The 15,693-nt window shown below is 33.0% G+C and overlaps 2 protein-coding genes and 1 non-coding gene across 3 annotated transcripts; all 3 read left to right on the forward strand.

Moving 5' to 3' along the window:
* The first annotated feature begins 37 nt into the window (after nt 1-37).
* On the forward strand, nt 38-1,865 carry LOC140049466 (uncharacterized). The gene is made up of 3 exons (XM_072094356.1): nt 38-63; nt 678-834; nt 1,482-1,865. The coding sequence occupies exons 1-3, from the start codon at nt 44-46 to the stop codon at nt 1,644-1,646; spliced, it is 342 nt and encodes a 113-aa protein (XP_071950457.1). The 5' UTR covers nt 38-43; the 3' UTR covers nt 1,647-1,865.
* Nucleotides 1,866-3,012: 1,147 nt separating this feature from the next.
* LOC140050286 (testis-expressed protein 26-like) lies at nt 3,013-14,696 on the forward strand. Its single transcript, XM_072095407.1, has 8 exons — nt 3,013-3,267; nt 4,242-4,434; nt 8,120-8,264; nt 8,619-8,784; nt 10,059-10,203; nt 11,140-11,316; nt 12,606-12,755; nt 13,649-14,696. The coding sequence occupies exons 1-8, from the start codon at nt 3,175-3,177 to the stop codon at nt 13,792-13,794; spliced, it is 1,215 nt and encodes a 404-aa protein (XP_071951508.1). The 5' UTR covers nt 3,013-3,174; the 3' UTR covers nt 13,795-14,696.
* On the forward strand, nt 9,526-9,607 carry Trnas-uga (transfer RNA serine (anticodon UGA)). The gene has a single exon. It is a non-coding gene; the product is annotated as a tRNA-Ser (tRNA).
* Nucleotides 14,697-15,693: the final 997 nt, after the last annotated feature.

Genomic DNA, 15,693 nt, shown 5'->3' on the forward strand with positions numbered 1-15,693 from the left:
TGGCCCTAATGGCTGCCCATACAAAAATAATATACAATTCAAGATGGCAGCCTCCGTTAAAAGGTTGGTGGTTGCCGTCATACAAACAGTAACAAGAACAATTTAATTCAAATTTAATTTAAAGCTGCTTGTGTATAATTCATTTCATTATCAAACGCATTATATATGTTAACTTAAACCACAAGAATTGATTTTGAACTAAGTCTCACTGGTGGATTTAAAAAGCTAGGCCTGCCTATATACTGTAAATCTAAGCATGATTATCCGCCGACTGCATACACATGGTGCAGGGGCTCAATTGCGACAGAGTCGTTTCGTCCTTTACTTGAATAATATAATTTATGCACATTTTGGCTATTTATTTATTTTTGGTATATTGAGTTATTATTTAATTATTACTACTTTACAGAGAGTTTTTTTATATTTATAAATGATACATTTTAGAATATAAAATTAAATATTTATTATTATAAATTTCATAATTTTGTTTGGAAATTGTTTGACCTGGGTCTACTTTTTAAAAATTTAACAGAATAATTTTGTCTCAGTGGCTAAAACTGCATTAAATGATGCTGAAGCTAAAACATTAGCTAATTATTATAAGACATATTCCATCCATCATAGAAATTATGATTGAATTAATCTAATGTAAAGACTAAAGTCTCTTCTTTTTTTAGTTTATTAACCAGTATGATAAAAGCCAATCGTATCATGGTGTTTTCCAAATCAACTTGTCCATTTTGTCTCATGGCAAAATCTGCCTTAAATGATGCTGGAGCTAACAACATGACTGTATTAGAGATTGAAAGCAGACCAGATGCAGGGGATATTCAGGTATTTTATTTTTCTGGATGTGTATGTGTTTTTAATATTCATTTCCCTAGGTTTTCAAGAATTATATTATAATAATTATAATAATATAGATTTATTCAAGTTGAACATTAAACATTTCAATCTAACCTACAAAAATCCAAATAGGCATTTCAGTGGCTGATCCAGGATTTTTAAATAAGGGTGCCCCAGGGCCTAACAAGTGTGACAAAGTACCTAATAAAGGGCTAGATTTATTACCATCCAAGTTAATTTATGCAAAGTTTTTAATTTAAAAATGTGAAATTTGCAATGTTGTTTGCTTTATTGAATGAATACAACTAGTATTTATTTACTAGATACAACAAAATCTAAGCAAAATAACAGTAATAGGTTATTTTGTAAGAATAATGAAAAATTCAAAATAAAGTATTTAAAGTAAATCACTGTGACATTATTCACAGATTAGCAAGCAAACTTTATGTGACAACAAAATTGTGTCCATGGACATGATGATGTCATATTAATACCATATTTAAGCACATATCACACTGTTTTTGTCAAACTATTTCGATAGTGTAGACAGAGCTTTAAGGGAATATCATCCTTTTCATACATAGGCCTATTTTGTATGTTTCTGTATTATTAAAATGACTACAATGCTGTTTCAGACATTTTTGGGAGAATTTACTGGATCTACCACTGTTCCTGCTGTGTTTATTGCTGGCAAATATATTGGAGGTGGTTCTGATACTCAAAGACTGTATGAATCTGGAAAATTAAAAACAATAATTGAAGAATCTAACATTTCTGTAGATAAAAACAATAGTTGTTGACAAACAAAGTTTGCATGATGGAGTACAGTACAATTGTTTATTTATTTTCCAAATTGGAGTCTAGGTTCTAGACAATGATGCAGCTTATCAGAAGATTCAACATTTTGGCACATATGCCGTGTCATAATTATACTTGAGGTGACATGTATCTATAAATTATAAGCAATAATTATAATAATTGAATAATATATACTTTATATATACTTTTATTATTAAATAAAAAAAACTCTGATGTATTGAAGTTTATCTTATTCTTGTAATACTTAGTAATAGTAATAAATTTTAGCGTAAATATCAACTAAACCAAAGTCAAAAGTAAAGTTCAGTGTTTCACACTATTGTTGATTAAATTAAATTAGCTAAATTATTTGAATCTATCCATGGTGTGAGTAAAGATAATGCCCAGGAAAGGACAAGGAGAGACCCATTATATATAAATAAATCACGCTCAGTCACTAATTAAAGCATTTCACTAATTTTCTGATCTGATTTCAGGTTTATTTGTTGACAAAACATAATTATTGTTGTTAATATCGAGTTTAAAATATCAAAATATAACACGGCCATGGCTTCAGGCGGCGAATACCAAACAATAGATGGCGCAAACAATTTAAAATACAAACCAATCAATGAGGGCGCTAAAATGTTTTTAAAAATCAGAGCCTTGTGAAAAAAAAAAATTGTAATTGGATAGAACTTAGAAGGCCATAATCACGAAATGCAGCATAAATATTAATAGGGTCTGTGTAGTGCTGAGATGTAGGCCTAATTAATGCTTATGCCAAATGGTCTCTTGGTACTAAAATAATAATAATAATTCAAGCTATTTCCCAATAATAATAATATAATTTGAATATATTTTATAATGCAAAACTTGACTTTTGTAGGCCAACATGAGAAATAATCTATTTTGTATATAGAATATCAAAGCCAACTCAGCAGCCTCAGTTGAAATTTATTATATTCTGTCTGTTTTGCGTCGTCTGGTCTTGTTTATACTCTTATATATCATTCATATTGACAATAGAGACAAATGTAAATAATAAACAGACAGTACAAACTGCAGCTTTCAACCAATTGAACTTTACTAGCACTTGACTTTTTTTTTTTTTTTGGTGCATGTCACGAATTAGGTCTTTTAGTATTTTCTATTTAAAATAATTTTTTGAATTTTTTTCAAATGATAACAAAATTATACACGATATTACCACTACTGGAATAATGTATTTATCAAAACGACAAATAATTCCGCTTATTTTATTAATACACAGTCTGCATGCAATTATGTCTACGGTTATATATTTGAGATTGACAGCGCCCTCAGTCTATCCTTAGCAACCGTGGGGATTTACCGACGCTGTCCTCATAGAAACCGGACATTGCATACCGCACGTCACAAGAACAATGCAATGCAAACAGGTGACAAGAAGAAGCGTGGCGCATGGCGACAAGAAACAATCGATAACCATAACCAGATTCGTTTTAATTGTTAATGTGACACCACAGTGGAAGAAGGTGATATGTAACAATGGCAGCTAGTGGAATGGATACGCAGTATAGAGGCCCTATTTCGGCTTTTAACACACAGTCGGTGGATAGTCGAACTAAGTTTTTAACTGAGGTAAAGATATGTTTTATTTATTAGTTTAACTAAGAACAATAAATGTTTTAATTTATGCTTTCAAAGTAAAACACACGTACGAGAGTAAAGTACAATTAGTAGACCTACACGTACAGTTGTTAATTAACCCAGTCCCTCGTCTATATATGCCCAAGTCTGTTCTCAAATTTACTAGGCATATGCAACAGGCCTTGATTTTCAATCGTCTTCGGTATCAATGATATACAATAGACAATGGATATGTTTGTCTAATATCTGGGTTAGCATTCATTGTAATCACACCGGGTCTATGATATAATTATAGCATATTCAAGAGTATATGCATGGTGTGTACGACCGGAAAGTATTATCACTTATATTAGACCCTACTATATTATTTTTAAAGTAAGAGTGGGCAAAACATTACAAGCTTTTTGACCCTGTTAACCTGTATAAAACACTATTGTAGTCCCTCTCTATATTAAGAGAGGCGTTATTTGTTTTTTACAATAACTATATTTATTTATTTATAAATGTCTGTGCATCATTGAAATCTACTGTACCAACCAAAATTATCAACGCACCAAATGTTGTGTGGTTGGTTTTTGTACCGTGTCGTCTATGACATACGGTATAATTCATTCATGTTACATTATATTATGTGTGGTTGGTTTTTGTACCGTGTCGTCTATGACTATACGGTATACTTCATTCATGTTACATATATTATATGTTGTTATATCGGCCTATTGTTGTTTTACTATTTGGAATCGGTAGGCAAGAAGGTAAATTGGTGAATACTATATTTCAATTATTGTCAATAACGTCGTTAAAACAAATAAAAATAATTTTAACGAATTACCGTATGTGTTTCGGTTTGGCTCCTTCCCCAATTAAGAAAACAAAGCGATCGACCTTGCATGCATTGTTTTCTCATGTTTATTGAATTCTCAAAATGTTCATTAATATTAGGGGGCCTACTATTTATTTTACAGATTGGAGATGGTTATGTTACCCAGGGTTTTGCAAGGAATTTAGAAACATTTTACAACAAAGCTAACGAACAGGATCGAAAACGTTGTATACATCTCCTGGCTTCGTTAGCATTAGGAGAAAGCGTCAATGCAGTAACCAAAAAAGAGCCTCAGAAGATACGGAGGCCTAAAACTGCCGGGCCTTCATTCGGTGGTGAGTTAATAATTAATGGTGATACGTGATTTTGTAAAGCATAAGTGTATTCACGTTCTTCTATTAAAACAAACATTACAGTTAAATTGCTTTGCTTATTTTTTGGAGGGCATTGTGAAAGATATTTGTAAATGATATTTGTAAATCTTAGTAGTTTTTAGTGTATTTATTTTTATTTTTTTATTTTATGTCTTTAGGCAATGTGGCCAAGGATTACCAATAGTGAATTAATCACTGTCCTATCAGATAGGTGGTAATCCCCCTGATACAGGGGCTATTGTGTGAACCAGTTCACCGGGGTAACCCCCTACTCTTTTTCGAATAATGAACTGGGTTCTTTAAAGTACACACATGTTATAACTGTGTACACTGGACCTACGGTTTATAGTCCTTATCCGAGAAGACTTGTTCCACCACCAGAACTAGGAGCGAGTCGGCCTCGAACCCTTGCCAATGTTGCTGTTGGCTCTTTAGGTACGGTAAACGGCGCCCCTGCCTTAACCGCTCAGCCATATGACTCACTAGGCCTACTAGTTAACTGGACACAACATAATAATAATAATAATTCAACATTTATTAGTTTCTATCAATGGTAAAACAATACAATAAAAAAGAATGATAATTTATAATGAGAAAATACAAAAAATACCATTAATAGAGGATCTTGCAAGAAGAGATTACTTGTCACGCAAGACCCATAAACAAAAAGAAAAAAATACATTTGTATATAATTATTAAGTAAAATAAAAAAGTCATGACAAAAACAGTTTAAAGGTCTAGTTTGAGTACAATGATAATAAATGACTTTTAAGTTTTTTTACGAAAAGTTGGAAGAGTTAACAATACTAGTATTTAATTGATTCCAAATTAAAGGGCCAGAAACATAAATAAAGTGAGAAGAACTAGTTAATCTTCTTACAAAAGGAATAGTTAACTGAAACTTATGAACAGTACTTCTTAAATTATGACCATGGTTGAAATCAGCAGTGTTAAATAAATTCATCATGGGAGAAGGAAGATTGTTAGAAAAATAATGAAAGACAAAAGAGGCACTTTGCAATTTATGTATATCTCCTAACTTCAGTAACTTAAGTTCATAAAATAAAGGTTCAGATGGAGTAAATTAAAGGTACCAAACAAACCAGGTATATTTGCTGTATCATGATATAATACCGGACTAAGGAAGACTTAAGAACAAACTAAATAATTTGAGCTATCCTGAAATGCACATAATAAATAGATAACACTGTTATTAATTTTAACAGATTTAGCCTCATTAGTCACCGTTGTATTTCATTTTTTTGTGACGTCTTGAAAGTCACTTTCATTGAACAAGAGAAAGAACGTCACAGATTGAGACTAGCCTGCTATGAATGTCCATTACATAATATGCATTTCTTCTTCTTTCAAAAATAAATTAGAGGGTTTGGGGATTGGGTTAGTCGAATAAACTAGGCTGACAACAAATCTGTGATGTGCCCAAATATGGTAGTGATATGACATCATCGTGTCCATATCACATCACAATTTGTTGGATACGCAATATAGAGGCCCTATTTCGGCTTTTAACACACAGTCGGTCGATAGTCGAAATAAGTTTTTAACTGAGATAGAGATATGTTCTATAGTATTTATTAGTCTAAATAAGCTGCAGCACAATAAATGTTTTAATTAATGGTTTCAAAGTAAAACACAGTACGTAAAATTGCACAACGTATTATTAAAGCTGATCTAACGCCTTGTTCATTTATCTATGAAAAGAGTATTTAAAAAAAAGTAAACAATATTATGAAAGACCCCACTCATCCGTTACTTAAATAGATCAGGTATTAGGCTACGACCTCCAAGAGCAAATCTTTGTAGAACTAGAAAATCATTCGTTGTAAATAGCATTCATATTTTTAATTCTAATGTAAGACGATAATGCAATTTTTAAATAGTTTTACATTTTTAACAGTTTTTTTATTTTTAACTTTTTATCTTGTATTTTAATCTGTTATAATACTGCACGTTCTAAATTGTTGCAACATTTTTTATGTTCGTTTTTTATTGTTGTTTTTATCTACCAAGCAAAGTGAATTTCCATTTTTATGGACAAATAAAATTTCTTGATTTCTTGAATCTTGAATGTTGAATCTTGATAGTAAACTAGTACAATAGTACACAAAGGGCCTACAGTTAACCCAGTCCCTCGTCATATCTGATATCCCTAATTGTCTGTTCTCAAATTTACTAGGCCTATGCAGGCCTATAAGTTTCTTGATTTTCATTCGTCTTCGATGGTATCAATGATACACAATAAGCAATGGATATATCCAAATAGTAGTGATATGACATCATCGTGTCCATCACACATCACATTTTGTAGTCACATAAAATTTGATAGTGTAGAAAGAGCGTAAACAAAGAAAAAATTATGTTATTTCTAATATCAGTGCCTCATCATGACATTTTAAATAAACTACTGATGATAATTATGTTGTAACTGTAATTGATTGGGACCTAATGGAAAATAAGCTGTTTCAGCTTTATGTGTCACCCTGGTTATGTTTTTTGGAGTAACGCGCAAGCATTTTCCATCCTACTTTTGTCATTCAATATTACCTTTGGTCATGTTACGTCACAATTTTCAGAATGGCCATGTGTGTGAATAAATCAATCAATCAATGATCAAATCATTGGTACCGTACCGGCGGTACGAATATTTTTCCCCTTTTCCGAGACTTTATTCAATAATATTTTCTATTAAAACATATTTAAAATTTAATGCTTACACAACATCCAATAAATACTTAAAAACAGTTTGTTAACAAAACAAATCACTTAGTCGATCCAGACCACTACGAATATACATTATGTTGAAGACTAAAATGCGCATGCGTATTTGTATTTTCATCTACAGTACTTTTTGTGACGCGAAGAAGTGCGCAAATCATCTCTGAAATATTCGATTTGTACGAATAATATTCGCCTAGTGAAAAGACTGATGATTAATTGCGTGAAGATGAACATAGGAAAATATATGCGCATAAACCAACGCTTTTGAGCATGAGTACTGAATAGTAATGAATAAACGCTTTGATTCACGTCACGCGATAAATTCGCCAATGGATAACACGCTTTACTCAAAATAAAGCCCCGTTGTTGTTGTTGTTGTTATACAGATTGTAATTTCCATGGAAACTTCTTCTTTGGTGACTACGGGAGTCTGATATAATAACTTACGGTATCCGAGTATTATCAGCTGATGCGAGAAAGGAAATAGTAAAAAGAAATACATATCCCCCTGCTTTGTCGATATGCCATTTTGATGCATTGCACTTTTCCTGTTTTTAGATCTAAAAATACATAGAGATCGATAACTTATTTAAATATACTTAATTATGAATCGCATATCAAATTATGCTGTGGTTATTCAAATAGAAGATGGTTTACACATTACAGTATATATGATCAATGAAGAGTATTTGTTTGTTGGACTGGTAACATATTCGATTGACATTACGAAAAACATTTTAATACGATGAAAGGTTTGTCCCTGATGTTCTTTTTTAAAAACCTGTACACAGTACGCGCGTATGACAGTGCGCGTGGTTGTGCGTCTTTTTAGATCCTGGCAACGATTGTCGTAGAAACAGACATTTATAAACAAACCTGTTGATTTCTCGATTTGTTTACTTTTCAGGAAGAAGGCCCAACAGTAACGATAGCAATAGTAATACTAGAAGTAGTTACCAAGAACGGCCAAAGTCTGCTGTACCAAAGAAAACACTTACAACATATCGTACTAAATATCCCGCTAAGCAACTTGCAAGTACTAAGCCAATTGTGTAAGTCATGTAGAAAGATAGAGAGACGTTTTAAAGGGAAAAATTACTATTTTACTAGCTTCTCATCACTAGACTGTAAAGATGGTTGTTTTATTTATCTATTATAATTTCTTATTGTTTAATTACTCACGATTAAGTATTGTGTGATGTCTACCGTTGTGTAGGCATATAGTTTATATGTTTTGATTGGAGACGCCTTTTATTGGAGGGCTAGTGATTTGTCTTTGAGGGTTCTTATTCTTTGTGTTTCAATGGGCCGATTCGGGGCAGCAGGCCTAGTCTAGGGCGTATTTCATCTCTAAATTTGGGTAACCATGTTGATCGAGCATTGACTTGATATCTTTTTGCTTTCAGACCTCCTTCGACTGACGACATGTTTCGTCCAACGTTAGATTCTAGGGCCAAGGTAGGGGATTCAACCTACTCGAGCGAATTTTATAATAAAGGATATAACCGCACGGATCTCATCCCATCGGGATCAGCGTCCGGAAATAGGAGGAATAACCCACATCCATTTAAGGTAGTTTTTGTTTTCGTACTATTCAAGTAATCTTTATTTTGTTTTAATATAAAAACAAAATTGGTTGCTGGTTAGACAGAAAACGGATAGGCTTACAGTATAAAAAATATACAAAAGAAATCGAAACAAATAGAGTTTTATTACATTTTTCTACATTACAAAAAACGTAAAATTTCTTTTTTTATGTAGGCCTAGATGACTTTAAATTTGTATTATTTTTTACATTGTTTAATAATGCAATTCAAATTGTCATTACTTAATGATTTGTAACAATTTGCTATGTACGGTATATATGACATAAAGTTGTATAAGTGATACACAATGAACAATACATTAAATGATTGTATGTTATATAATTGTATTACACAGTAAAATTGATAAGGTAAATAATATTATTTGGCGGTATCCAAGGGATCGGACTTATAGGTCCTATAGACTGAATGATTATTATTAAGGAAAATATCACTAATTACAATATTAGCTACTAATTTAAATTGATTCATTCAATCGAAAGTTGAACAAGAATTGTGCGATTACCGTAAATGTACCAGTAAGCCTACTTTCTGTTCAATGAAACGGCTGTTTAACCGATTTTATGCTTTAAACTGAAAATTTGGCGACATAGGCTCGCCATAGTACAATACATACCTTTGAAACGCATCAGACCATTAAATTTATTAGACCGTGAAGGAAACAGTGTACACAGGATATATTAAATAAATACGTGTAGTTTAGTCGTCAGCTGTGATGGCCGAGTGGTTAAGGCGTTGGACTTGAAATCCAATGGGATCTTCCCGCGCAGGTTCGAACCCTGCTCGCAGCGAATCTTTTTTTTTTTTTTTATTATTTATTGCAAAAGGATTAATGTATTAATTTTTATTATGATGAAGCTTCATTTAGGCGTATTTATTGTTTTTTTTTTTTTTTCGAATCACTTAATCTATATAACGCTTCATGCAGTAACTGTTTCTATTTCAGTCGTGTCAAAATTCGTGATGTTCCCCTTGTATAACTATAAGTAGCCTACTGTGGGCCATATTTTATATGCCAATGTTTACACCCCTTTGAAAGGACTAAATACATCCTGCACAACATGCAGTATTTATATAGTAATACAATATATAGTAATACATGGATGAATGTTTCTCTATTGCTGGATTGTTTAGGCCTACACCATTTTTTTTCAAAATGCTTGTCGCTCAAGTACAAACAAGTTTGATTTTCCATTATGTTTAATTTTATCTATATTATTTCTTTTAATTTTTATCGTATAGTCTTTCATTGTTTGGAAGTTTCCGAAAGGCGCGAAGACAGAGCCGAAATCGTATTCTAGAGAATTAACTGACCGTATGATGGATGAGGTTTTGGCGGATAAGTGCAGTTCTACTTATCAGAATGACTATCTAGGAATACCACAAGGTAAATGACATATTAATTATTTATGATATACCCAGTGGGGTTCCCCTAAAGCCTGGTTTCCACCAGGACGTAACGCAAGGGCGTAGACGCAACGCACAGCGAGTTGACCAATCACACGCGACTATTCGAATAATCCATCGCTTGAGATTGGTCAAATCACTTTACGTTACGTCCTTGCTTTGCGTCCTAGTGGGAACCAAGCTTTGGTGTCACCTGAATATGGATTGATAGTATTTACACCGCCACTATTAATTATTATCATGTGTTCATTAATATCATTACGGTATCTTTATTCATTCAAGAAATATAAAATACAATTGAAGTTAATGGCTGCTGAGTTGGAGTATTTTGTATAAATCAGTACAAAATGGGAAAATGCAAAAAATATTAAGAAAAATTATTGAAAATGTTATTATTTTCAAAATATTAATTTTTTACTGGATGATTGTTTTCGTTAAGGACAGTTGACAAGCTTCCCTTGAGGACAGTAGACGTATGTTCGCTCCATTCATTATCGAACAGATCAATTTAACGTTCGTCCCGAAAAAAAATGAAGAACTTATTAGCATTATGACGTCATCATTCTATAGAGTATCTTTGTAAACAATTGCGTTAATAATACTTGTACTTTTTGTATTGTTCCCAATAATAACAAAATATGTTGTTGAGTTGGTCATTTTAATAAAATTTGAATTGAACAAAAATATTTCTGATAAAATCGCATTCTTAAGGAGGAAAATATGAAGCCCTTTTACTGTTTTATGTTTCTGTTTTTTTTTAACAAGCGAAATCGCTAGTTATTTTACAGAAAAAGTTTAAAAATTTTATTAAAGTAGCCTACAAAATCTGTTTAACCAATACATCAAAACCATCAATCAAACAATCAAATCATCAACTGCCGCTTTAACTTTATGTATAAATCTGTATTTAAAAAAGGTTTCCAAATGAAGTCTGCGTTTGACGAAGAGTTACCTGAAGATAAACCGCAGTTTACTTTAGATTCTACAATGCGATTCTCTTACCAATACCCAAAGAAAAAGGACGAATTACAAACGAACATTAGTAATAAATATGGTTGCTACAGGCACCTCCACCGTCCTGCCACCGGAATTGGTAAGTTCATTTTATTTGTCTAATCGGAAATTAATTTTGTTTCACATTGCTCATATGAAAGTTATACAGAAGTTAATCTGCAAGCAATATAACAGTTACATACAAATAAATAATAATAAATATCCTGGATTTATATAGCTCGTAACGTTGTGAAAGCGCTGAACATTATTACCTCTCAGTCATTTTATTTTTGATCAAACACGTGTATGGAAACATACTTTTATAATGCAGCTAGTGATCAGCGCAAAGTTGTGTCTTGATCGGACCGGGTTCCCATTTATACACCTGTTGAGAGAGAGGCAAACGTAGGTAAAGTATACTACCTTGCAAGATATCAATGCGGCGAGAGTTGGATTCGAACCTCGATGTCACGATCATTAGTCGAACGTCCAACACACTGCGCCAAACGCCCTTAAGCGTGGTTCCCACTAGCGACGCAACGCAAGGACGTAACGCAACGCAAGTGAATTGACCAATCACAAGCGATGGCTTATTCGCTTTTGATTGCTAACTGTCTATAACTTCGCTTGTCATTGGTTAAAACGCTTGCGTTCCGTTTACGTCCTTGCGTTACGTTCTAGTGGGAACCAAGCTTTAGGCGTCCTACACTGCGCCACATGCTCTTAAACTCGATAAACCATGATAATTTCCGTTATAGGCCTACTGCATTATACAAAAAATATTAGCGCATGCATTTTTCATGTCATCCAATTTCATACCGAAACATTTCGAGACACAACAAATGTTGATAATTGTGACACACCGACTTTTGTACGTCGACTTGTCACCGTGTATAAAATTGTTGCTCTCAATGATGCCTTAGATTAGATTAGTTTAACATACGAATACAAGAAGTTTAGATTTTGAAAAGTGTTTTAAATTAATGTGTATTTTATCGTTCCATAACATTAACTTAATAACAAGTTAAACTGAGAAACAATAGAAATCACTCAGAAACTGAGTGAAGTACTAAATATTGCCACAGAGGGCGCATGTTAATATTTCGGCCCATGTTAAAAGACTAACAAAGTTGTCTTTTTTTTATTTGTGAAGTTATTAATGAACCTATTTTCTTGAATTTCAATAGGCATATTGTGTCAGTATATACCTATTTACACCGAAAATGTCAGAGTTATATACAGTATTCAAAATTGTAGGCTCTATCATGCTAACATACAAATGTATTATACTTGACAAAATTCTGTTTTTGTTCCTTTCAAATACGCACTGCCGACGACTGAAAATATACACGGAACATAAATTGTTAAAATTCATTTTACTACTTACAGTTCCTACCGCAGCCAATGAGCAGAATATGCGCACTTTCACGTCATATGACCAATTCTTCAACAGACCATACAAACCTGGTCAGGCTGAGATCAGCGAAGCAGTCAAAACAGGAAAGATTGCCGAATATATGAGAATTGCGAACGACAAAGGTAGGCTTAATATACAAATTAATTGTTGGGTTAAAATCTATAAAAGGGCGTGCTATAGGACTAATTATATGTTCAGTTTATAATGATGCATTGTACGGTTAACATTGAACCAGGGAGGTATAAAATAATTATTAAAATAATTATTTTATACCTCTCTGATTGAACGCTTATGACCACATTGTTAAGTCGATTTTCGTTGTTTGTTCGGATTATACATCTACGTTCACACTGGGTAACCGGAGAGGGAAAACCGACGTTACGTTTTTCGACCACTTCGTCCTGGGACCGCTATTTCAACACTGCCACCTACTACTGTTAAGCTAGTCAAACATTGTTTTTAATTTACCACAATTGAATCTTTATACATTTTCATAAATTTAAAAAAAAACGGTCTTTCACACCTTTTCCGGCAGGTTCCGGTCCGGGTGCCGGCAAATCGAACGTTTGTTTCGTTTTCACGACACTCCACTCGGCTATTCGCCAATCGATATGCGCGTAACCGCGTGAAAACGAAATATTGACGTTCGATTTTATTTGTTGCCGGCACCGGACCGGATTGGCCTATTTATTACCTATAGTGTAAATTGATACCGTTTTAACATCGATCGAGTATAAAAGACAATGCAAGGGTATAACGTTACCATTTTTTAGGCCCTGTTACTTTTTCTTATAATATTGGATTTGATAGTAAAGAAAAGATTAGTGAAAACGTAGCTACAGTTTTGAAATCAGGTAACAAAAAAGTCAATAACAACGCGCTATTTTTTGTTTGGACAAACTATTCCGTTTTCGCAAAGCGCCGGATACGTAACGAAGCCCAGATCCAGAGCTCAGTGTGAACGCGAGTAAATTAATTAATCCTATTATTTTTAATATAATCTTTTTAAATCTAGAACGTGACGTTTTAACTAAAATGCTCGGTGATCACATAAGAAGACCTCCAACTCCAAAGTATCATCCACGTCCTCCATCTTCGCAGACATCCAGCCAACAGGCACATAATTTGACCTTTATTTCCGGTTGGACTGGTCCAATGTAAAAACAAAATATTGTGAAATGTGCAATGTAACGTGTTATAAATACTCTTAATAGATTAATATATCAATTATGCATCGGTGTTGTTCTGTTTTCGTATACACAGTATAGGTAGAATTAAACCCCATCTTGGGCGCCTGTTTCTGCTGCCAAATAAATATAGGATATAATATAATACGGTATTATACGGTATTTTCCAGTACGGTAAAATTTATTTATTTATTTATTCAATTTCTGCCATATACATAAACAAAAAAGACAAAACAATTATAAAAGGAGGCACGGAAAGACCAAACAGGTGCTAAACACCTATGCTAGTTGGTCAACCCAGAACAGAGAAAAATAAATAAATTACGTTCTACAATAAAAGCATCGACAAGAAAGCGACCAACTACACCATAAATGGTGCTTGGAAAAATATACCGTATAAAATATACCGTTCTCCACCAAATCTGTGGATACACATTTATACCGTATTCTTTTTACCCTTTTCTGCTGACAATAAATGCGCAGAACACATTAGTAGTCAAATTTGTTCAAATATGGCCCAATTTCGACTGTATAAAATATGTATTGAGGTGGCATGCGCAGACCACATTATGTGATTCTGTGCATGTCATATGTCAACAAATTAAAAGGTAGAAATTTGGCATTTCTTCGAAAAATGGTCAAATATCAACTGTAGAAAATATATCTTGAGGTAACATGCGAAGACCACATTATGTGATTCTGTGCATGTCATATGTCAACAAATTAAAAGATAGAAATTTGGCATTTCTTCGAAAAATTGTCAAATATCAACTGTAGAAAATATATCTTGAGGTAACATGCGAAGACCACACTATGTGGTTCTGGTGGACATAGCCATCAATTATTTGCCTCTGTCACTTATCAAAGTTTCATTGTTGGTGTAGTTAATATTAATAAACTGATTTAATTGTTGTTGAATCATTTTCAACCATGTCAGTTTCGGTCTTCCTCGAAGTATTTTGGATTGTCTTTCTGCTTCTCGGTTTTGCCGGTGTTTTTTCAGAAAGCCCTATCAGGTGACCAAAACAATGAAGTCACCGTGTTTGTACTGTACACTACTTCGGATTGATCTTTCATTTATATAGTGTAGTCCTTTTTTAAATTCAATCATTTCACGATTTGCATCAACTTTTGGAGACATAGTAAAACAGTACAGGGCTTTTTTCGAAAAATGCCCAAAATGTCGAGAAAAATATATATTATTTTGCGATGCTATTACTATAACTTTTAGAACCATAGTAAACAGTTTGTCGAAAAATAAAAGGGTCGAAATTTTGCCATTTTTGGAAAAAATCCCTGTACTAATGCCCAAACAAATTCAATTATTTTGCGATAATATTGCTATATGTGCGCATATATTGCATTGCATTAACTTTTAGAGCCATAGTAGACAGTTTTGTCGAAAAATAAATAGGTTGAAATTTTGCATTTTTTGGAAAAAAAATCCCTGCGCTATAGCACAAGGATTTTTGTCGAAAAATTGCCAAAATATTGACTTTTTAAAAATCAGTTATATTGCGATAATATTGCTATATATGCGCATATATTGCATTGCATCAACTTTTAGAGCCCATAGTAAACAGTTTTGTCGAAAAATAAATAGGTCGAAATTTTGCCGTTTTTGGAAAAAATCCCTGTACTATAGCACAAGGATTTTTGTCGAAAAATTGCCAAAATATTGACTTTTTAAAATTCAATTATTTTGCGATAATATTGCGATATGTGCGCATATATTGCTTTGCATCAACTTTTAGAGCCCATAGTAAACAGTTTTGTCGAAAAATAAAAGGGTAACAATTTTGGTTTTTTTTGGAAAAAATCTCTCTACTATAGCATAGGGAAATTTTCGAAACAATGGCCGATTTTCGACCCT

The sequence above is a fragment of the Antedon mediterranea genome, chromosome 5, assembly GCF_964355755.1.
Source record: "Antedon mediterranea chromosome 5, ecAntMedi1.1, whole genome shotgun sequence".
Classification (NCBI taxonomy): domain Eukaryota; kingdom Metazoa; phylum Echinodermata; class Crinoidea; order Comatulida; family Antedonidae; genus Antedon; species Antedon mediterranea.